General features: G+C 40.8%; 1 protein-coding gene across 1 annotated transcript in view; it reads left to right on the top strand.

The window, feature by feature from the left end:
* The window catches only part of ANO2 (anoctamin 2), a gene marked incomplete at both ends in the record, with an annotated part of 139,386 nt that extends 123,197 nt beyond the window's left edge, over positions 1-16,189 (top strand). The window contains 6 exons of the mRNA XM_083860118.1: positions 84-232; positions 6,679-6,831; positions 6,942-6,994; positions 8,964-9,145; positions 14,340-14,445; positions 15,908-16,189. Coding sequence (XP_083716244.1) covers positions 84-232; positions 6,679-6,831; positions 6,942-6,994; positions 8,964-9,145; positions 14,340-14,445; positions 15,908-16,189 — 925 coding nt within the window. The remainder of the gene's footprint in view (positions 1-83; positions 233-6,678; positions 6,832-6,941; positions 6,995-8,963; positions 9,146-14,339; positions 14,446-15,907) is intronic.
* Between the last annotated feature and the right edge of the window lie 8,714 nt (positions 16,190-24,903).

Here is a 24,903-nt window from a genome sequence, read left to right as displayed (position 1 = left end):
TGTGCAAAGACTTGGGCCAAATCTTTTAGGGGAATAAAAAAAACCAAACCAGATTTGGTTCAATCTGAACTTTTGTTCCTCAGGAAGCTCAAGAAGCTCTTGAGGAAGCTGAAGGATGAAAGAACTGTGCTGAAGGAAATGGACACCAACCAATCAAAGGACCCTCAGCAATGGGATCTCGACTACATCTTGGAACCTTTCACTGGGCTGACTCCAGAATACATGGAAATGAGTAAGTTTTTGGAATTTCCTTTCCCTTTCTGCAATAACCATGGCTTTACATAGTGCTGCGTGTCAGAAGTGGTCATGAGAAAGAGGGAAAAATACCCCAGGACTTATAGTTTGCAGAAATAATAATGCTTTTTAAAAAAATTATCCTTTAGGACTGGTTTTTTTCCATGAATTACTTCAGCTCAAGATGATTTTTCTTCCTTCAAACTTTAAGCAAACCTCTAAGCAATTTTTAAAATTAAATAATGGTGAAAAAACATGGACATTTTTCTATTTTTTTTTTTGTTTTGTATTTTAACTCAGAAATATCTGTTTTTAACAACCCAAATTTCTTGGTTAGCTAGGTCTAAGGACAAGGACCTTTAATTACAAATAACAAATATATACTGGTGTGATATTTCTCAGCATTGCTTGAGTTTGCTGTCAGTGGCCTTGATCCTGCTGTGTGGAAAGTGATGCTCCAGTGCTGTGAGTTTGAACATAATTTCCAAAATGTCCATAATTTCCAAGATTTATTTTAAGGGTTCACATAAGCCACCTACTCAGAAAGGCAGCAGGTCAGTAGTCTGTTCTTCAATGAAGAAAAGCTGCAGTGGAGTTTTCCTTATCTCTGTTTTGACTTGAGCTCTTGGAGCTCCTAAGTTTAACCATTTGTTATACTGTCCCTTAGGGAAGTGTTTGGGGTTTTTTAATATTAGGAGCAATTTCTAGAAATTGCCAAGATGAGTCGAATCATGGCCATTGAAATGAGTAGGTTCATGTGGTGTTTTAGTTGTTATTTTTAAGAAAGAAATACAGAAGTATCACCAGAGTCTGTTAAGGTTTGGGAGTTCCTGTTGCAGGGAAGTGGTCCCAGCCCCAAGCCTCCCAGGAACCTGGTAGGATTTTTGGGCTGCCTATGCAGGGCCAGGAGCTGGACTTTGATGGTTCCCTTCCATCCTGGGATATTCTGTTCCATGCTTCTGACTTGCAGTATCAGGGTTTAAGCTGTGATGTTATAAATCACTGGGCACTAAGCCTGTCCAGTGAGATCAGCCCCTTGCACCAGAATCACGAACCACAGCGAGCTCCTCAGCCTGCAGCCACTCAGGGCTGATTCAGGGAAATTAAACAGATGAATTATTGATCTAAACATTTGTTTACAACAGGAGGATGAGCTCACAGTGTGCCAAGCTGTGCCCAGCCTGTGAGATTTGCAGACAAATGTGCAGCAGATGAAAGCCAAGCTGCACCTCCCCAGCCCTGGTGGCTGCCCTGGGTCCAGCCCCTGCTCTCAGCTGTCAGATCCACTGCTCAGACCACCCACGCTGGCAGGGAGCACTTGGTGCAGCTCAGCACTGAACCTGTCAGCTGGGATTGTTGTCAAGGGCACCACGCTGCAAGAGGCAGCTCAGCAGATTATTTACCTGTTTCTCTAATTTTGGTTAGGGGACAGTGAGAAGGGAAGCAATGCAGAAGGCCAAAGGAAGATCTTTTTATTTTTTTTTTTTCTTCTGACTTGCTTAAAAAGGCAGGGCTGCTGGAATGTAAGAAGAGGTCTGATATTGAGGAAGAGAGAGGATTCATGGCTAAGAAAGAACTTCTTTCTTAGTTTTCACACTGATTTACTCAGGAAACCTCCCTCAGGCATCAGTGGCAATCTGGATTGAAACAGCTGAAGGAGGAAATGCAGACAGGACTTGCTGCAGCCTTTGGGTTTCCCCATGCAGATGGTGATGGGGTTTCACACAGAAGCAGATAGATTATGTATCCAAGTGTGAGCAGTCACTACATTCAGGTTTGTCCTGCCAGGATGCTCCTACTTTTGAGGATGGATGATATTCTTAGCTAAGACTCTTGCCTCCAGGCCTATCATTCACCAGGCTGTACCCTAATCACAGGCAGTCCTTGCTTTTTTTATCCACATATCCACTCTCTTTTACTGATTTCTGTCAAAACCTGGAGTCTGGCCCACTCCCCACATGGCAAATCACACATTCTCTTTGCACTTTGTTATGAAGCAAATTAATCCTGTTAAGGCAGCCCTTCTCTGAGAGACAGTGCTTGCAGCAGTCTCAGGATGTGTTTTGCATCATGATGCAAAATTTTGATGATCCCACTTAAATTTTGGGATGCCCATTTCCCAGCTGCTTTCTTTTTTGTTCTTATTTCTTATTCTAACAAACCTGAAGCCTTAGACAGACTTCAACCTTCTCACTCTCCTACCCCCACCCTCATCTAAAACATGGTAGGTCCACAGAAATAGTAAGATTTGCTGGTTATTTTTTAACCTCCTCTATTTTTCCATTTGGGAAAGGTGACTCTGTCTTTGTTCACTGGAATTTGTTTCTGCAAAATATCAGTCACTCTAGTCCATGTCAAGAAATTAGATTAGCTGTAAGCAGGAATTTTTTTACAATGAGGATGGTGAAACACTGGCATAGGTTGCCCAGAGAGGTGGTGGATGCCCCATCCCTGGAAACATTCCAGGTCAGGTTGGATGAAGCTCTGAGCAGCAGAACCTAGTTGAAAATCCCTGCTCATTGCACAGGTTTGGACTAGAAGACATTGAAATGTCCCTTCCCAATCCAAACGATTCTATGGGTAGTAAGATTATTTTTTTAGGGTAAAAGTCTTTGAATCTGATTTCACCAGCAGAGTGAGTTTATTTGTTGTGCAGGCCTTGGCTGTCAATACCAATCTGCACAAAGATCTGACTGGCACCAGTGACATTTCTGATGACTGTTTTGATATCATTAACTGACATATTCCTGCATTTCTTAGTGGAGACACTCTTAAAACACTTGAACGATCAGAAAATTTTGCCCAAGTAATCCTGAAACATAAATTGCCCCTGTCAACACGTGTCAAATTTGTCATTAGCACTTCCTGCTGCCAAAACTCTGCAAAAACTTTTGACCCAGGCCAATATACCATATCCATGTGCATTCCCAAAGTAGGTAGCATGTACAGCAATTTTCTCTTCCACATGGAAGCAAAGTGTGTAACTGGTCTGCAGTGATACAAATTGGCAAGAAATGGATGTTTAGAGTAGCAATAAATATTGCTAATGAAAGAAACTTTATTAAATTCACTCTAAGAACAAAATGATGGACATGAATGTCAAATTTATACCACCCATGTTTCCTTGAGAAGAAACTGAAATCAGCAATGATTTTCAGATTACTATTTCATTTTGTCTTCCCTTCTCTAGTCTAACCCCTCTAGGAGTCCAAGCTTCATGTGGCAATTGATTAAAAAAACATTTTTCCTCTAGGAGAAGTAATGATAAAAGATTTCATCATCCAGCTTCTGTTTAAAGACAATGGCACAAGAAGAAAATGGTCAGATCCAATGTCTGTAGCTACTGATTACTGTAAGGATTAATCTGAGAAGTTTGGAAGAATTTCCCCTAAAGCAGGAAAAGCTATCAAAAAGGCAATGTGTGAGGCAGAAAAAGAGAAAAAAAATCACTGAAGAGAAACCTGCATTTTTCTGTAATCTGTATAATGAGGCTGCTTTTGAAAATACCATTGATGGTTGTGTGTAGGCTTGTTGCACACATTTATTACTGAAGATTTATGAATTACTCCTTTTTCTTAGTTTTTCAGCCAGGCATGGCTGTATATTGAAATATTTCTTCCTAAAATTTGGAAAGTTGCTTAGCACAGAAGTGATTTTTCTGCTGTTTACTTCCAGTAACATATGATCCTGTGACAGATATTACTGATAAAGAAGAAAGAAAAAAAAAAAAAAAAGGCAACAGAATAGAAATTAAATACCTTGTCTTAGATGAGGCTTTGAGGTAAAAAATACCTGGGTTACTCACACTGCTGAGCATGTAAATCTTGTAGAACCTGAGTGATCCACACCAAGGAAGGTTTTGTGCTGGGGACTGATGCTGCATCCCTTACACAGGAACAGCAGATCCATAATTTAAAATCTTTAATTTGTGCTCTTAGTCATAACCTGGAGGCCAGGCTTGGAGGGACAGGGTGTGTGGTTGTTGGGCTCAGGTTCTGCTCAGGCCCTGCACAGCTGCTGTGGAGAATGGACCTCTGAGAATGGCTGTGACCTGAGACACTCCTTTGGATGCTGTTTGTCCTTCAGAGATTTTGTCTCTGGCCGAGGCTGGATGAGGTGTTGCAGATATGGCATCAGGTGGTGTGAAACTCAAGAGCTGACTCTGAGCCTTTGTCCCCTTTCCTCCTTTTGGGCTTTTTCCCTCATCAGAACCAGGCTCTGTGTCAGTGACAGAACATCCAGGGTCCTGCTTGGATGCCCAGGGAGAAGATGTTTCCCTTGTCCTTAACCTTCCACTATGCCCAGCCTTTGATTATTTTATTTCCTGCCTTGTGCCATGAGCCTGGGGACTGTTCATCTCTCTTTTCTCCATGCTGGCCTGCCAGGGGAGTAGGAAAACCATGAAACAGGATGGATGGCTGGAATTCCAGCTCCTGGCACAGGTTTCTTTAGCCTTTTCCCCTGTACATGAACATGTATGGAGACCTCGTGGCATAAATGTGAACATAAAAAGGGTATTTAAGGGTGGCCATCAAGTTTTCCGGCCAAAAAAAAGGTCTCTTGGCATCAACTGTCCTTGATGAAAGAGTGTGAGTGTCCTCAAAGTCTTGTAAATATTTCAAGTGTGACCTGGCGTCCACAGAACTGCAGGATGCTGAGATGAGATTCCTTCTGGGATCTGGACAGAGATTCTTCTCTTTGCAATCTATTCGTTGATCATACTCAACAAGTACCTGTGAATTGCTGAGGCTGTTCACAGATTCCTCCATTTAATGATTGTTTTCTAGTTTGTTACACAAGGCAGTCTGAATTCTGGGTTTGGCTTTGGGATTGCTTTTTTTTGCCTGCTTTTGGCATCATTTACACTTTCATAAGAAGGAGTTGAGAAGGTTGAAGAGATTTCAAGATGGCCACACAAACACTTCTGGCACAGAGTTTTTCTGTGAAGACATATTTACACAATTATCCAGAAGTCCTTTGCATACCTTGAACATTTTTTCATGAACTTGAAAAAAAATTAAACTGCATTTTCCCAGGCAATGAATGACGGGGCTACAAACAACATCAAAGCAAATGTGTGTGTGGTTTATTCCTAAAACATTGCAAAGACTTCTTTTATTTTTCCTTTTTATTTTATTTTTTTATGGAATCTTCCCAGCTGTATTCCTGCTAAATTCACTTAGAACCAAATAAGGCATATTTTGGGGCTATGTATTTTTCTAAGCATTTCACAGTTTTTGGGGGGGACATTACTTGAACATCTGGTTTTATTTCCTTGTTAATTCCTTTTCCTGACTCTGAACATAAAATAGTCAGGAAAGTATGATTTCAAGGGTAGGATGTTTGTATGCTTTGAAAAACCTCCATCTTAGTGTATACTCTTTATCTCAGAGCAAAATAATAAGAATGAAACTCTAAAAGCCATATAATTGATAATATTGATATACAGAGATTATATTTCTGTATATCAATATAATTGATATACAGAGATTTTACTTTTGTGTGCAAATATATTGTTCCTGAGATGAGAAAGGGGAAATATCAGAGACTTGCAACCTGTACACAAGAAACCCCCCAAGTGTATATGAGAGAAGGTCCTGGGGAAAACTGTTTCAAGAGTTAGTTGTAGATTGTGGCAACAGGGCTGAAGGAAGATATTTTAAAGTGTGATATTCTGCTACACAGAATATTGTGCTGTTTTCTCAGAAAAGTGCAATTCCTCCCTCAGTGGAGAGAGAATTTATACAGGCATTTGCCAAAAAAGAAGCCACAGCAAATATGGCATTTAAACACACCAATACTTTTTCTATTCTAATATTTTTTTAATGCTGAGACATAGATCACAGTCATATTTATTAGTTTAATATCTATCTTTTTATATATATTTATACAAAATCCACCATCATTCAGGTTTACAGAGGAGTATTTCTAAACTTGGAGGACATCAGTGACAAAAGGAAGGATGGAAGCCCTGCCCAACACCACTGGCTCCTGCATCCACAGAGACATTTCCGTTCTTGCTTTCCACAAGCTGCCACCAAGTTTTCCAAAGGAAGCTAAGAAGAAATAGTGGCACCTTGTAGATTTCCTCATTTTGCTTGATTGTGTATAATTTTCCTTACAGGGAAAAGAACAGGAAAGAAATGGCATGGACTAATCAGTTAATTATGTATAAATGCAGAAAAATAGACTCTGAGCCCTTTGTCCTTTATTAAATTTATTGTTTCCTTTGGCTTGTGCTGGTGCTACCAACTTGAAGCTTTATTGGAAACATTCATAAAGCATAGTGTCAAACTTTTGTCTCTTCATAGCTCTACTCTGGGATATTTATTCCTGGGAAGTGGAATTTTATGGGGTCGGTAACACACAAAGCTCATCAACAATTTGCTGCTCCCTTCAGAAGCTATCAAAAAACGTTTGATTTTTTTTTTTTTTTTTTCCCAGTTATCCAGTTTGGCTTTGTCACACTCTTTGTTGCCTCCTTCCCTCTGGCCCCTGTCTTTGCTCTTCTGAACAACGTCATCGAGGTGCGTCTTGATGCAAAAAAATTTGTTACTGAGCTGAGGAGGCCAGACACAGTGAGAGAAAAAGATATAGGTGAGTAATGAAACAGCATTGCAGTGAAGATAACACCAAAAATACATTAAAAAAAGGAAGAAAATTTATAATGAGTTTTTATTAAGTTGTTTTTTTTCTTTCACTTACAGGTATTTGGTATAACATTTTGAGTGCTATTGGAAAGCTTTCAGTAATCATTAATGTAAGTGTTTGGTTACACCAGTTTCCAACCATTATCTTGGGAGCTTACACTGTTCCTTCAATCTAATTTAAAATTCTTTATAATTTATTGTTTATAATTTTTTATATTTTATTGTCCCTTCAGCATAATTTAAAAGTGGCATCTAATTTTCTCAAATTGATCAAATACAACAGAATACAGATATGCTTATTGTGCTATATGTACTCCCTAAGTAAAATTTTACTCTATATGCTTTAAGATAAAAATTCTCATGCCCTAGGACTTTAATCCTAATAGTTTCTAGTGGGTTTTTAACCTATGGATCATAATCCCTTAGAATCATATATGTTGGAAAATACCTTTAAGGTAATGGAATAATACCAGAGATATTAAAGCTATCAAAGCCCTTTAGAAAGGGAGGTGATTTTCACTACTGAAGGGAGAACTTGTGGGGAGGTGTCATGCAATTACTTTAATAAAATAGTTCCCAGCACAACAGCACAGCACTCTAAAGCCTCCAGAGGAACAGTGTTGTTTCACTTGGGTACAGAATTGTTCACTCATGGCTCTCCAGTTTCCAGGATTTAAGGTAGGAAATCTGTGGAACTCTGCACATCCCCATAAATCTCACTGTCAGGCACAGATTTCAGCTGTCCAGCACTGAGCTGTGCTGGAGGAGAAAAACTCTGCAGCCTCATGTTTTTCTCTGAATGCACTTTGCAGATTTATGGTCCTTGATTATTTTTGGTGTTGATCAAACTCTGGAAATGTTTATTTCCTGGAGATTCCATTAATGTATGAATTAGATACCTTTTCTTGAAAGAAATGTAAATATGTGCATACTCATTAAAAAAAAAAAAAAAAAACTGAATGCCCAGTTCTGTTCCTCTATCTGGACGATATTGACACAGGAAATTATTGTTTAGCAAAATATAGTTTTAAATCATCGTAGGATCATAGAAAGGTTGGGGTTGGATGAGACATTAAAGATCATCTCATTCCAAAGCTCCTGCCAAGTGCAGGGACACCTTCCACTGTCCCAGGTTGCTCAGAGCCCCATCCAACCTGGCCTTGGACACTTCCAGGGATGGGAGAGCCACAGCTTCTCTGGGAAATCTGTACCAGAGCCTCACCACCCTCACACAGAACAAATTTTTCCTAATATCCAATATAAACCTTCTCTCTGTCAGTTTGAAGCTATTACCCCTCATCCTGTCACTCCAGGCCCCTGTCAAAGGTTCCTCTCCAGGTCTCTTGTAGTCTCTTCAGGCACTGGAAGGGGCTCTAAATTCTCCTCCCAAATCCTTCTCTTTTCCAGGCTGAACAATCCCAATTCTCTCAGCCTGTCTCTGGAGCACAGGGGCTCCAGCCCTCTGATCATCTTCATGGCCTCCTCTGGACCTGCTCCAACAGGAGTGACTCCAGAGCAGAAATCAAAGGGATTCCTATTGATATGATGTAGAGATTTCTGTGACTGATTGCCTCCACAATTACACCAGTTTAGTGTAATTGTGTAAACCAGTTTAGTGTAAACAAGGTTTAATACCAGTATGAGAATCCCCTGTGAGATGTGTGAATCCTGATGGTGTGGGAAAAATGGACATTTACACTCAACAGGTCTGGTGTAACTACACCACAATGTAGCCCAAATTATACCAACTAGCTATTAGGTCTTGTTGTAGGGTTTAAAAAAAAATAGTGATAAACCTCCTATTGGCTCCAGAGATGAAAAGAGTTGGAGCAATGGACAGTCTATTAGTTGCTTTTTCTCCTTCCCTAACTGAGCCTTCCCTTGGAGAAACAGAGCAGGTTACTTTGCATTTTTATGCAAATATTCTATACCAATTCCGGTCATATAACTCTCCCTTCACCACCACTTTAAATTTACCTGAACATGAACATTTTCCCCCTGGATTACTTAACCTGGAGACACAGACTCACGATGCTGTTGGTTTGTTTGTTTACTTGTTTTTGTTTTTCCATCTCTCAGGCTTTTGTCATTGCCATCACCTCCGATTTCATCCCACGCCTTATGTATCAATATGCATACAGCCAGAATGGAACCATGCATGGCTTCATCAATCACACCCTCTCATACTTCAATGTCAGCCAGCTCAAGGCTGGGACACAGCCAGAAAACTCCCTGTTTGCACAGGAGGTTTCATTCTGCAGGTAAAGTACTTGTAAGGGCAGTTCGTAGAGCCAAGGGGATTTCCTTGCCTCTTATGTCATATTTCAAAGTGGGAATCGATAAAATTCACTTCTATGGCCACATATTCAACAATATTCATGTGCCTTTTTGGAAGTCCAGCTTTTAGAGAATTCTCACTCTGTTCAAAGGTCTTTAAAAGGGTTTATTCCAGGGCATTAAAAGGCAAAATAAACAATTTAGACAGGCTTGATCCAAAGAAAAAAGAAAACTAACACTTTCTTTACTGAAAGATATAGCTTTCATTAAAATAATGATTTTTTAAAATAGACACACAGTAATTAGAACCAGCCTTTCTCTGTCTTTATTAAATTCAGTCCTTACTCACTGAGATATGAGTTATCAAAATATTATGCCCATCTTTAAAACCTGCACCAGTCGCCCTCTGCATGTCTTCTATTTCAGATTCATCTTTTCAGATTGGGGAAATAAGGCTCACCTTCCTTTAAAATATGTCCCTAAGACCAGATACCTATGGAGTAGTTCTAGTTTGCATGAGAAATCAGTAATGTGGCTCCATCTTTCAAAGCAGCTTTATATTTTTATAATAATTTAAATGGAGAAATTCAAAGAGCTGGTTTAAGGCATTACAACCCCCAGCTGTGCTTCTTTGGGTCAGTGTTATATTCAACAGCCTGCCTCACCTTCCTTTTTGATTCCCTTGAAACCACCCTGTGCTTGGTGTCTACAATGGCACAAAATAATTATAAAAGTTCCTCTTCCATTTATTTAAGGAGAGCCTTAATGTAGAGTGGATTTCCCTCCCTTGCTTTGATGTGCAATATATTTTTCACTGATTTTACATGGGATTTGTATCTTCCCCAACTATAACCCACAAAAATGACACATCCCAGTTTCTTCACTGGAAGCAGGGTAAACAGGGAGAGAAATCTGTCCCTCTCACTCTGGCAGTGCTGTTGAGATTGCCTTTGGGGGGTACCTACCTTCTCCCCTTGACTACAGCACAGGATAGGTGAGTGCATTCCCAACTTTTAAGCAACCTATAAGCACATGAGCTCTGCTATTCCCCACTTCTGCTGCTGAGAGTTGTTTGTTAGCAAAATATTCCATCAGAGAATGCAGCATCTCTGGACTTTGAGAATTGTAAGTCTGTGAAATGCTTTCCCACCCTCACCTTCCTAGCACTTTTTAATTTTTTTATCCCTAACTTCACCTGTGTTTTCCTTCAATAAGCATCTTGGTCCACTTCACTGTGATTTTGCTACTTTCACTATGCTGCTTTTTACCTTGTGTCAGGCACCAGCCTCTGTTTAAAGCCATTTAAATGCTGGTGTGTTTGGATATGTGTGCATTTACAACAGGGATGAAAGGCACTCCTCTCATTAGTATGGTCATACACAGCCAAATACTCAACAGAGCCCAAATACAGGGAATCATCTGCACTGGGTACAAAAATGGTCCCTGCCTGATGGTACCATCTAAGAGACTGAGAAGCAGAAAAAAATTGATGTTTGACCATGTGTTAGTCTGAGTGAGACAGAACTATGGGAGCATTTCTCTTCTGTTATCAGGAAACAACTGGGAAAAGATGTCAGCATCCACAAACACTGTTTCTCATAATCATCTGCCTCATTTGAATCTTATCAAAATCTCAGCGTTGGACAGAACTATCACTGTGATAAACTATGGGGTCTCTAACTTGTGTCCCAAGAGACAGGCAACCAAACGCTGCCCCTTCAAGCTGGAAATAAAATCTGTATTTCTGTTTCTGGCAAATGCATTGGGAACAAGCTGACCTCTCTTATTCTTAGATTTCTGTGACCTCTGGAGATAAATGTGGTTGCAATTTTGCTCCTTACGGGCATTGCCAGAGATTAAGGTATCTTAAAAATAACAAGCCAGAAACAACTCTGCCACTGAACATACAGAATGCATTCTTCAAATACTTAGAACAGCATTTTCTACAGTGCTGTGAACTCTTTGGCACTGCTTCCAAATAAAGGTTGCTGTAAAGCTGTTCTGATGCACTGTTTTAGTGGTAATTTTATTTTTTATTTCAGGAAAAAAATGGCATTTGTATAGCTGAAGGCAAATTAGAAGCAAATCTTGCTAAAATATGGAATATTTTTATTGGTTTTTCCTTTTTAGTTCTTGTAGCCTTGTATGATAATGAAGTACATACAAACCTGCTGGTCACACTGAAAAAAGGAAGCAGCAGATATATAGTCATTCAAGGGATTTTTCCTTTAACATGGGTCTGCTCTAACATTCAGCAACTTTATAATGTGTCATTGAATTAATTTTCTTAATGTCATGAGATTCATCTCATCTATTACTAATAATCAGTGGTGAATGCTAACTTTTTCCCTGACTAATTTTTATATACTCCTGCTTTGCTGTTTCTGTGATTCTGGATGTTTTCTCCAATCTCTTCTCTAAGACCAGCTGAAGAAGGAAATTAAACAGATTGGCTTATTTGGACTGATTTGAAGTTCCACCTATATATATAGTTAGATTTCTTTTCCCCCTCCCCAGCCACACGCAATAAACTTCTGAAATACATCAACATCTTTATCTTAGCTCTGGCTTCAGTTGACATTTGTCCAAGTGTTGTGTGGTTCTCACCACCCAGTTTCCCTTCCCCTACAATTCTCTACTTTCAGTGCACATTTTTCTATCCTTCCTTATAACTTTTCCGTGCTCTATTCTTCAACCACATTGACCACTTCATATTCTTGTCCTTTTTCAGTAGAATTACACTTTCTAGCTATTTTGGAAACACAATAGTCTTTTGCAGCACTGTTTGGTTGCTGTGTCTACCATTCTTGCTGAATCAAACATTTCAAGAATGAAGCATTGAAAACGTGGAGGAATCAGAGAGTCATAGAATATCCTGAGTTGAATCATCACATCATGACCCTGCACAGAAGATCCCAAAAATCACACCTGAGGATATTGTCCAAATGCTTCTTGAGCTGAAAAGATGGTCTTTGTAAAAAAGAAACTACCTGTAGAATCTAGGGGTTAGAAAAGGCCCCTTGGAGTCGCATGTGCCAGAGAAAAATTAAAAAAGGAGCTGAGGAGGAGGCCCAGCTACCTCATCTATAGCTCTGGCAACATTTTCTTTCACCATAAATCATTTACTCGTGTTCTGTTGAGTGTAGGTTCAGGCATCACAAGCAGTGTGATTCCCAGCTGAGCCAGGTGAAATTTCCAAGGGGTCTGATGTCCTCCAACACTTACGTAGTTTGTGAAGCTCAGAATGCATTAAATGGAAAACCCACCACAGTTGGTGACCCTTCCAGGTGAACCTGGGCTCCATTTCAAAACTGGGATTGATTTATAGTGATCAGCAAAGTCCACAAGAAACTCTGTGGTTTTTCCTTGGCTTTGATGTTCAAGCAGATTAAATTCAAGGGAACTGACTTTGGCCCTTGATTTCAGCACTCTACAGATTTGAGCAACATGTGGGAGTCCAGAATGTCCAGAAAAGTACCAGAGGGGGAATCTGGCAGTGCAGGAACAGCACAGGAATCTTGAGACAGGACCTGTGGATGCACTGCTGAGCAAAACCATTGAGGGTCTAACACATCCCCCAATTTAAAGTGGTTTTGTCCTCCCTGTGGGCTGTACCTCGTGTCCTTTGTCTCCAGAAGCTGCAGCACAGAATCACATCCAGCATTCCAGACTCAGTTTCTTGGGGGTGGGGAGGGGCAGGATGTAGGGGATGTGTGGATTGCAAATGTGTCATTTAACATGCAAAACCATGTGGGCAGAACCTGAAGGTAATTTTTGGCAAGCGCACCTGCAAACTGAAGCTGACAGATTTTATATATGAACCTTCTCCATTATCCCCCAACGGAGGCTTTTGCACAGTCTAATGAATCTTACTGTCAGGACGGGTTTTTGTGGTATTCAAAACAGATTTTCCCTTTTCTTAATTTCATCCCATTACTCCTAGTCAAACACTGGGAACAGCACTAAATTATCCCTTTCAGTCCTAAGGGCACAATTTGCACACGGTTATCATGTCCAACTGCGGCTGTTACTTACCAAAGTGGAGCAATACATGTGCTGCTCTTTAATCTTCCCGATGAGTCAGCCTCCTCAACCCTTGTACTGTTCTCCTGAACTGCCTTCAATTTGTTGCTATCTTTTTTTCTTTGGCTTCCTTTATTTTTTAGTTTTTTTTCCTTTCTTTCTTTTTTTCCTCCCCACTCTGGAATGTGCCCAGCTGAATGGCTGAATGCAGAATTCCAGGTGTGGATTTACCTGGGCTGTTCAGAGGAAGGATAATTCCCCCCCAGCACCACTGTGACTCTTGTTGATACACCCACAACTCATACACTGTCCCGTTGCCATATTTTAAACTTGTGCTAACTTGCTGGCCACTGCAAGCTCCAGGCTATTTCGACTTTCAAACACCATCCCTTCAAAGATCCTTCAAGTGTTTTATTTTTAATTATTTTCCATTTCCCCATATTATTCTCATTGCGTTTCCTGTCTCCATTTCTTATTGCTCTCTGTGTTTCCTGCTATATTCAAAACTTTCCAATTTAGGAGCATCTGTGATTTTTATTAGCCTGTTGTTTACTTCCAAATGATTGATGATAATACTAAAAGCAACAGTCTTTACACCAAACCACTAAGGCTCTGTTTTATCCTGTCCAAGGCTAGACAGTTAATTTAAGAAGTGCCTTTTCCATGGCTCCCCCTTTCGTTAATGCAAAGACAGGAATCACCAAAGCATGAGTCACATTTTATGTGGGCTGAATTATTCCCTAAATTAATCAAGTTTTAGGTGAGATGAATGCAGGTTTATCTCCTTCAGCCTGAAAATGCCTTGGACTTTCTCTCTGGTTTCATTTCAGCATTTTATTCCCTCTATATTGATATCAATATACATTAAGAAAATAAAGGGGACTTCTGTCAATCCTCTAAAATCTGGACTTTTCCAACTTTAAAACAATGATCTGATTTTGGTTACAACTGTGAAAACCAGACTGAGCGTGTTAAATTCAGCAGAGGTAATCCAGCTCTAATTCTGAAGTTGTATTTCATAATAAGGGCTGAAGTAAGAACATCTGGAGGATTTGATTCTTTAGGTTTTGTGATTGGAAAGATCACGTTAATCACAGCAATTGATGCTGGAGGAAATTGCTGGAACTGTGATAACTGAGCTGTCTCCATCTCCAGGTTCAAAGACTACAGAGAACCACCCTGGTCCCCACACCAGTACGAGCTTTCCAAGCAGTACTGGGCGGTCTTGTCCGCTCGCTTGGCTTTTGTGATTCTATTTCAGGTAAGTCTGCTGAGCTTCTTCACTTTCAGCCACAGAAATATCATCATAAATGGATCCAAATGCATGTTCCAAAGCAGCCCATGTTCAATAGATGTGGAAGGCAAGACCCACAGTTTCCTTTAGCCCTTGATCCTCAGAATACCCCAGTGATCCTCAGAATACTCCAGGCTTTTGAATGTTTAAGTGGACTCTGTCAACTTTTATACTCTCAGAGGCACCACTTGTAAAAATCACTTAAATGCTGTGTAGGCTTGTTAACTGCTGTTCTTTACCCAAAGCAAGAAATAAATAGAAGTAATAAATCCTCTAAGGTTTTTTTGGCTACTTTCTTGAACTGAGATCAGTAAATTGTCCCCAGTGTGAGGATTTCATCAGCAAGGGATTTGCTATCATGGCTTGCCTTTCAAATGGCTTCCTTCTGCTCTCCTCCATGATCTGTGATCCTTCCCCAGCCAAATTGGGCCCATCCCTCTTTTTCAAATCTGCCTTTTTTTTTGTCCTCATCTGCCAAGTGCTCCCAACTGTTTCCGTGAATCTTGCCTGGTTTGTATTGCCCTCTTCTGCCTCTTTGCTCTGCCTTCAGTAATTTTCCACCACTGGCTGCAAACCAGTTGAAAGCAACTGGTTCTGTTGGGCTTCAAACCCTCTGCCTGCTCTGCCAGAGAACATTCCCTGGTTAATTAACTCCATTGTCTTGGATGTGGACAGAGAGTTCATGCTAGCAGCCCTGTCAGCCAAGGGTTCTCACACTTCTCCAGGCAATACACAACTTCTCAAAGCATTTTCATGGCAATACAAACCCCCAAAACATCCCTTATCTATAGATTTCACAAGCAAGCAAGCAAAACTTTTTGCCCAGCCTGCTTCCTGATTGATGTTGTGAGCACCACGTGTAATCACCTTAACACCTGGGGTTTGGGGTTTTGGCTTGCACACTGTGATTGTGTAAAAACAATCCTGCTTGTCAGCAGACAGAAGGATTTGAGGACAGAATGGCCATGAAGGTTGTCTGCTGTGTGCTCAGGCCACACTGGAAATGCACAGGTGTCTTTGCCTTGTGTTGTAGGATTTTTGATGGTATTGGAGGATGTCCTTACATTAAAGGATTCTGAACTCGCATCAAGGAATTGGATATTGAGAATGGGGCACCTTTGGATGCCTGTAAAGAATAATGTTGGTTTATCTACTAAGGCCATGGATTATTTGATGATTCCGTGTCCTTTCCTATTTCAAACCAAACTGAAGCACCATTTGTTTAATTCAGCCTGTACACTGAGGGGTAGCTGTGCACAAACCTGAGCTGTTTCTTGAAATTAAACATTAATCAACTGCTTACTACCACACACTACCAGCAAAATGTGTTTGACATCTGTCTCATAGCTGTAACAAAGGTCTGGTTTTGCTCCAGTGCGAATATTTTGGATTTTTCATGCTTGCTTCATATCTGTTGCTGTGCTTGCAGAACTTGGTGATGTTCCTCAGTGTTTTGGTTGACTGGATGATCCCTGACATCCCCAAGGACATCAGTGAGCAGATCAAAAAGGAGAAGACAGTGCTTGTTGACTTCTTCCTGAAGGAGGAGCACGAAAAGCTGAAGCTGATTGAAAGTTTTATCTCACGCGACAAGCGGAAGCGCAAGAGTGGGACCAAGAGCAAAAGGACCAGGGCTGCCAGCTTCTCCCAGTGCCCCCGCAGCCCCAAGGGCAGCTTCACCTCCTTCAGCTCACAGCACACCGTGGTGTGACTCCTGAAGGAAGAGAACAGCCTGTGCTCACCTCTGCTGACTGCCTGATGCGATTCTAAACCTGCAACAAGGGAAGGAGAGACGAGGGACAGGGAGGCTCCTTTGCTTCCTTAGACTCTCCAGACATGAGGGTGTCTGTTCCAATTTAAATGCCTTCTGGGCTGCAGCTTTTCCAGATTTCATCAGTGTGAGATAAGGGCTATATTGGGGCTGTAGCTGGTTTTTGAGTTGATGATGGATGTGAGTTGGGGAGCCATGCAGGAATTCTCCTGAGAACCATCCCTCCTCCTGCAGAGCGCATGGGGACACTCCTGCTTTAATCTTTATCCTTGGGCAGGTTGGACTGACTGGGGGGAAGGACTGACCATGAGGAAAGACTGACCTTGGAGAAGAACTGATCATGGGGAAGGATTGACCTTGAGAAGGATTGACCATGGAGAAGTGCACACACCTCATGGTCTCATTGGCTGTAGCTGCCAGCTGATGGTTTGCAAAACATGTGGAGTCTCAAGGAGTCTTCGTGCCTTCCTAACCTACACTGCCACATGGTGCCACCTCTGGAGGGCACACAGGGCTCTGGGAGATGTGGGAACAGAGGGAATTTAAATCACTAGGCACTTGTATCTATGGCTATATTGTGCTTTGCTTAGCAGGACCTGGAATGCACGTGCTGGTGAGCAGGGAAGCCATAAGAATGGCTGAGGCTGCCAGAACCAGGGAAGCTCCTTGGCACTCATTGTCCTGAAGAGAAAACTAAAAACCAAACTTTGCATGTTTGAGTCTCCTCTCACTTAGACCTGGAATTCAGCCAGTGTCAAGAGGAATCACGCCACTGAAGCACCAGTGCAAAGCTGAGGAGTGGGAATGGAATCAAGCCCTGTAAATCATGTGGCATCTCCATGTACACTGCACGTAAAGTAACAAAAATTGCTGCTGTCGTGATTTACTCTAAAGTAAAATATTTTGCAGAACTGTATTTCGTTGATAAACACTGATAAACAAGATAAACATTCACTTACAAGCTTTCGCCTACAAGCGTTTAAGGAATAACTTTGTTCTGTCATGAATGAAAATTAAACTTTCTTAAAAAATCTGTTTCTTTTCCTGTAGATTCTCTCTCTAACCCAGCTTGAAATTCAGAGTCTGGACAAAAGGTTTTATTCTTGTTTTCTCTTCTCAACAATACTTTTAAAACCATAAAAAATGCAAACCAAAAGAAGTAATTCAGTTTCAGGCATTGCTCTTTTACATAATAATCTTATTTTATATATTTCTGAAGCCTAAGATTTTACTAATGTCTTAGCTGAAAAGTTTTTTCTTTGTGGCAACTTTTGGCAACATAATGGGAGATGCAAAAATAATTTCTTTTTTTATTCAGTGCCCAAAATAAGGCACATCAAAATAAGAGGAGTGTTTCAGGGTGGGCTGAAATTTAAAAAAAAAAAAAAAAAAAAAAAAAAAAAAAAAAAAAAATTGGAGTTTAATTTTTAAAATTTACTTTTGAGTTATTTATTCATTTTATATAGAAAAGGAATTTGAAAAGATAATGTTGCTTGAACTAAAACTACAAATGTTTAACTTTGTTGAAAAAACTCAGTCCTCTGCAAATGTTTTCCTATTTTTCCCTGTCAAAACTCATTGTTTTGTTTCGTTTTAGTTTTGTTAGGTGATTGAATTTTTTTTTTTTTTTTTTTTTTTGTTTGTTTGTTTGTTTGCTTTATAAGACTTTGGCTCTGTCACAGAAATCTGTGACAGGGCTGAGACACAACCTTTGATTTCCCCCCTCTAAGTTCAGCACTTAAATGAGGGAATGGTTTCTCCTCGAAAACAAATTGTCTCATTTTACTTTCAAAAGGCCAACAAAGCCCTGTTGGGGATTCCATGGTCTAATGTACTCAGGTAATCAATATTAATAACATCTATTCCCTATTTTACACCAAGAGGATGCTCTGCTGATGGAGCTGGGGATTTGAAACTGTTGGGCTTTAGAAGTATCTGTGTTTGATTTTTGCAACTCTAGTTTTTTTGAAATTCAATCAATTCTCTTCACTCCAAACAACCTCTGATCGGGAGAAAATACGTTTCTACACAGTAGAAATACCAATCTTGTTTGTCACAACTCTTTCTCTCCTTTTTTTGGGAATGTGGGAAGGTGTGCAGAAATGGATTTAGAAAGGGGATGCATGCAGGTTGCAGAGCACCCTCTTTGCCAGTGGCTGGTTTGATGAAATATATTCAGAATTAAGGGTTTCCTTAAAATAGCACTATTTGGTACATTTTGTACATCCTCCCTCCACCCAGGAAATACCTTTTTAAAAACTGTGAGTCACTCCAAAGTAGTCAGAAAAAATGTTATTCCAAAGCTGAGTGCATTAGGCTGTTGTTACACACGATTTCCATAACAAGCAACTGAAATCTTGCTGTGGTCCAAAAATGATAAAGTTTTTCTAGATTTCCTAGCACAAGGAACTGGAGAAGCCAGCAGATGTACACTGATGCTCTGCAAGTTCTCCTGAGGTTTATATATTTCACCCAAACAAGGCTGGGAAAGAGGCACGGCAGCAATCCCGGCTGATGTCCAGATGGGATCTCCCCTGATATCACAAACAGGACAGACAGCTCAATTATCTTTATCTCTGATACCACTGCTGTTTCTCCCTTAAACCTGAGAGTTTCATTCACTGAGGATTCCTGCACGTTCAGTCCCTGACTCAGGTGCACTCCCTGAGGATTCCACCTTTTGTTGCATTTCTATTGCAGCCTCTGGGATCCTCCCGACGCCGCTTCCCATCAGCTGCTGTAATTGTAGATCACTGATCAGGTATTCCATCCTTCTCAGCTTCCAGGTTATCTTTTTTTTGGACAAAGCCAGACTTTATCTGCCCCCTTTTTATCAGTGGGATAATTGTAAGTCTACCCACAGAGCTCCCCCCTTGCCATGAGTTGTGCCTCAGAAGCAGAGAATGGCTGTTCCAAGGGACGCGCATGGAGAGCTCTCCGTGGGGACCAAGGGAATTGGGATACAAATAGAGGCACAAAGGTACAAAACAAAACCTGTGGGCTATTGTCATTCCTTGCTTTAGCAATGAAAACCAGCTAAAATCTCTGCAGGGGAAAGGGGCAAAAAAGTAAGTGGAGAAGGAATTGCATAGAAATTTAGTGCAGAACTTCATAGCCATTTTGGACCACTCCAGATATAAAGATATAAAAACCTCAACTGAACAGGCAAACAAATGAAAATCAGCATCTGTGTGTGTGTGAGGAGCTAACACTGCATCGGGTCCTACACCTAGTCCCAAACTTCCAGATCCACACTCTGGGATCCATAGAGCCTCATCACTAGGAACATTTGAACCTGCACATCTAATCAGAACAAGTGCAAATAGGAAGTGACAAAAGGGAGGAATGGAATGGTTTTTTTAAAGCCTCAGTAGCTCCAGCTGGATGTGACCATGTCAGGTCAGGCAAATGTGAGGTGTGTTCACCTCCTGTCCAGCAGAAACTCCATAGATTTTGCTGCTCCATTTACCACAACTTCTCCCTTGGACTGGTGATTTCAGTAGTTTTTCAGGAGAAGAGATAGACCCAGATGGAAGGAGCTCCCTCCTCCAGAGTCAGTCCAGGCTCAAATGCCATTGGTTAGAGGAACTATCTGATCCATGCAGCCAAGTGAACCCTCTCACTGTGCTTATTTCTAGTTTTAAAAGGGGCTTTCAGGAACTGAGTGAAGCTGTGGGAATGTTGGCCTTTCCTGTCATGTCTTCTTCATGCAGACCTACCCACTTTTTTAATCATCAATCCTAGATACCTTTTTTTTTGTAATGGGTGTTGCTGGCTTTTGAGTTCTCATCTCAGGATATAGAAACCTTTGCTATCTATACCTTTCCTGCAACTCCAACATTCATGACACTCAAACCCTTCCTTTTTTGAAGAAGAAGAGGGTAACCTCTGTGGAAGTCTGCCTGTTAAATAATTGGTTGGAAATACCCAGTCCACCATGCACAATATTCAGGACTGTTGGCAATAAACTCTGACTACTGCAATATAACATCTGTTGCTGCTCTGCAGTCTCACCCTTTAATTAACCACAGATGGTCTCTCTGTTCCCCGTCTGGTCTAATTATTTTGCTTTTGAAAAGAAAATATAAACCAGTTTTGTTTGTGAGCTGTTCTTTGTAGGTAAATTCCTGCACACCTTGTACTAGGGAGGATGGCTTGTGTGTCCAGGAGCACAGAATTTCAGATACAACAGTAGAATTGCACTTAAAAGTAGAGAGAGGAAGAGAATTTACACCCGAACTCCCAGTTCTCACCTTGCAAGGGCCATCAGTCCATGGTTCATCTGGAAGGCCCACAGACAATGGAGGCTGAAGAATATTTTTAGCAAAAAAATGACTACAGAGTCTGTATGCACCACATGCATCATTTTCAAGGAAAGGTCTGCACAAGTTTTTTTCCTAAATGTGTTTTAATCTGTCCTAAATCCCTCAGTGCTACCAAAACTCTGAATATTCCCTGCAGTTCCCATCCTTTACCCATCATCTGCAAATGTATTCAATAATTAATTGATTATTCAATAATTAATGGCTGCATTAATTAACAGGGTGCCTCACTGCCTCTTTCCCACTCTCGGTGGAATTGTTAAAATCAACCAGATTCCAAAATAAGTTCCGAGACAGACTGATGATACTCTTTATTGGTGCATAATGATCTAATGAAATATTTTTATTTATGTGTAGTTTCAGTTGCTTCTTGACACAATCCTGAGGCTTTACTTTTCTTGATTCTTAGGACTGAAAACAACTCCTCTACTCATGCTGTTTCCAAGCCACTCCTGGCTCCACAGACACAGATTTAATGAGCAAAATGATTATTATCAAAGGATTATATATGTCTCTAATGCAGCCACCTGAGGCAAGGCAGATTCAAACCTCACTGGAATCAGTGAAAGCCTTTCTTTTGGCTTCAGTATCCCTTCGAGCAGAGTTTTCTTTCTTTTTCTCTATGTAGAGAAACTGTGATGGCAGTGGAAAAATGTGCATCCCCAGCAAACTTCCATTGCTGTGGCCTTCAGTGAGCCCCACTGTGGAAAATGTGCACTGCCAGCAGTTTGGGATTTGACCCCGCATTTTCCAGAGATGGGATCACCCTCCAAAACTGGCTGGCAGATTTTGTCTGCATTCATCCTGCTGTTAGGGCTGGCTTCAGTGAACTTGATTTTCAGAACCGTGCCTCCATGTGGGAAGAGCTTAAGGCAGACACAATGTGAGTCACTTTTAAAAAGGTATCATCCTTGAATTTAAATAAATAAGGAATATTGATCCACTGCGCAGTTTATGTCACCGATAACAATCCTTGTAGCAGTCTCCCTGTTCTCTAACCTTGTAGTGTCTGATTTCAGTAAGTTCAGGGGTGCAGTTAACAGGGAGGCAACGTGCTCCATCAGCTCAGAAAGGCTACTGCAGCCCCCCAATCAAATAATGCATTTTTGGGAAAGACGATGAAAGTTGTGCCTTTAGAACCAGAAGGAAGCCAGGTCCAAAGTTGGAAATGGGGCAAGGAGAGGAGCTCCATGGAGCTGTGAGGATAATGAGGGGCTCTGCATAATTTTTGTTGGTATGTCAGACCCTCCCAGTGTCATCTGCCAGTCCATGGCCTCATTCTTTGCTGGAGGAAACTGTTCTCTGCTTAAAGGGAAATCACAGGGAGAAATCACAGCCCCACTGGAATCTGCCCCACAAGGTAAAGTCCATTTCTGGAGTGAGTCCTGACTTCTCTCATGCACTCTAAGCACAAAAGGCAGCAGAAATCAAATCAAAATGGTTGCACAAATACACAGAGATCTTCTAACATTTTCTACCCAGCACTTAAACAGAGAGCCCTCTCCTGATGAGGAGATTAGAGATAACTCTCTAATTCTTAAGAGGGTTATTTTCCCAGAGTTTTTCCAGTAGCCATTTTAAATAAGGGACAAACAAACATGACAATAATCTTATATTCAATCTTACAGGTGTGGTTTAAGCTTTCCTCTGGCACATTTAGTTTTTTAGTTTCCCTTCTATCTGTTACAAAGCTTTTTTTTTTTCAAACTATCATTATTTTTAACAAGCCAACTATGTACATTATATGACTTGTACAACTCAAATATCATCTAAATTCAACAAAACATCCTCTGTTGATGCTAGAAGAGTGGTTTGACTTGTTTTTGTTGTTGTTTCACTGCATCTAATCTTTTGAGATACGACAACATATTTTCATAAGAGTTTGGAAACACAGTAGGTCAGTAAGGAGACAGCCCTATGAGGATAGAATTAGATCTAGAATAGTATTCTTACTGCCAGGACTGATTAAGAGCCTGAAAAAGGGGAAGATTTAGTTTACAAAATGTGGACTTAGCTATAAAACTAAAATAAATCAACAGTAAAGACTGGATTAAGGAGTTTCTTTTTTTTTTTTTTTCCTTTTGCCTTTTTTTTTCTGACAAGAATAAATAAATATACCCCTGACATGTTCTTTTAATTCCAATGACATGTAGAACTGGTTCCAGTAGATGGAGCAAGAAAGCAGAAGGAAAGCAATGCCACATACCCAGGGCACTCAATCAGAGGAAGTGGGTATGAAGCTGCAGAGTCACTTAGAGTGGAAAAGACTTTTAGAATCACCACATCCAACGTTTTCATGGGGCAGAATTACACATGAATATCCACAGAACAAGCTTCAAAGTATCAGAGGAGAAAGCACTGAAAGCTACTCCATGGCTTCAAGTTCAGTCAGGAGCACTCTTCACGTAACTGACACTGACAGGAGTTTTTCCTTGGAATTGGCTTAGTAGCTGAAGAAAAAATAACTTGGGATTTTCTCCAAAGCCAAGAAAATAGATTAATTATAACTGGCTTGTTATTCTCTTGGCTTTAGTGGAGATTAGGGCAGCTTAATCCTTCAGCAAAAGCTAATGCTGTGAAGAAGTATTAAAAGACACAAGCTTTACATCTCCCATATGATCTCGAGCTTCTTATTTCTTACTTGCCTGTCTCTTCTGACTCTGCATGTGCTGCATGTTGTATTGTTTATTATCAGTTTGTGTGTCATAGTGGGGATGACGTGCCCTCCACAGGCACAAGCCAGCTGTGCCCCAGCTCCTGGGGGACACCACGGCACCTCCTGAGCCAAAATAAGGCCAAGCTCCTCATTTGGGATGAAATTACTTTTAAAATTATTATTATTATTATTAATTTTCCCTTCCGCCCAAGTTAACATCTTCTAAATAAATTAACATTAAAAACAAAAAAAAACAAAAAAAAAACAAAAAAAAAAAAAAAAAAACAAAAAAAAACAAAAAACAAAAAAAAAAAAAAAAAAAAAAAAAAAAAAAAAAAACAAAAAAAAAAAAAAACAAACAAAAAAAAAAACAAAACCAAAAACACCACCAAAACAAGCTCCTCCCCCTCCTTGTTTTGGTAGAAATGAATGAGAAGAGGTCATGCTGAAATCAGTGATTATTATTTTTTTTTTTTTCCACCGGACCTATTTATCACAGCAGCCTCCGGCAGACGAGCGGCAACATCCGCGAGGTCTGCGTCCCGTCATCGGCCCAGGAAATCTGTGACACCCAGCTGAAGGGAAAAGGGAACATCTGGGAGCACGGCTCCTTCCTCTGCTCAACACTTCCAGGCTCAGGGGGAAGTCAGATTTTTTTTTTCTTCTTGCTTCTTCCCTAATTCCCAAAGCTGAGACTCAGCCCTGTGGGATGTCTCTCTCCAAGCCTTGTGTGGTCACTCCCACTGGCAGGTATTTTACAGGAAATTTCCACAGGAGTTTTTTTTTTTACAGCAATAGTCTGCTTGGCTTCGCTTCCCAGCTTCACCTCTCTGTGATTTCCTGGCTTTATTTGCCAAAATCGGGCTGACCAAGCTATTCTGACAATATGTGGCCAATTTCATTTAAAAATCATACAGAAAAAACCTCCCAAGAAAATGATTGTGAAGATGCTAAGCTCCTTTAGATTTTTAAAATTCACTTTTAAAAAGACATTTTTGACAGAGACTGTTTACCCGTTGTAGGACCTGACTGGGATGAGATGCTGGTGCTGGTAGTGGTCTGCAAGGCTGCCTTGAAGGTGTGGCTGGGCAGGATCTGATGAATGATTCAGGTGGGGCACACACATTGTGGGAATCATGGAATGGGTCAGGTAGGAAGGGACCTTAAATATAATCTCATCCCAACCTCCTGATGGGGTTGAAACTGAGGCCTTCCAGTGATTAAGGGAACCCACAGGAAAGATGGAGAGAGACTCTTGACAAGGATCTGGAGTGACAGGACAAGGGGCAATGGCTTCACATTGACATAGCGAAGGGTTAGATTGGAAGTCAGGAGAGAATTCCTCCCTATGAGGGTGGTGAGACCCTGGCACAGGTTTCCCAGAGCAGCTGTGGCTGCTCCATCCCTGGAAGTGTCCAAGGCCAGGTTGAATGGGGCTCTGAGCAACCTGGGACAGTGGAAAGTTTAGGTGAGGAACCACCTGAGGTTTCCTGAGGAACCTGCTGAGGTTTCCATCCCAGGGCCAGCAGCAAATCCATGTAGGTGCTATGGCCATTCTTTTATTCCCCTCCTTTTTATGATATGTTTCTGGGGCTGCTTCAGCTTTTTAGGGTGCCCAGCTGTGGTTTGTAATGTCAGGTCAGCCTTGCAGCATCTTTGGCATGGGCTCATCTCTG

This window comes from Zosterops lateralis, assembly GCF_965231275.1.
Source record: "Zosterops lateralis genome assembly, chromosome: 4".
Classification (NCBI taxonomy): Eukaryota; Metazoa; Chordata; class Aves; order Passeriformes; family Zosteropidae; genus Zosterops; species Zosterops lateralis.
Note: the sequence above shows the minus strand (reverse complement) of the source record. Positions and strands in the feature narration are given on the sequence as shown.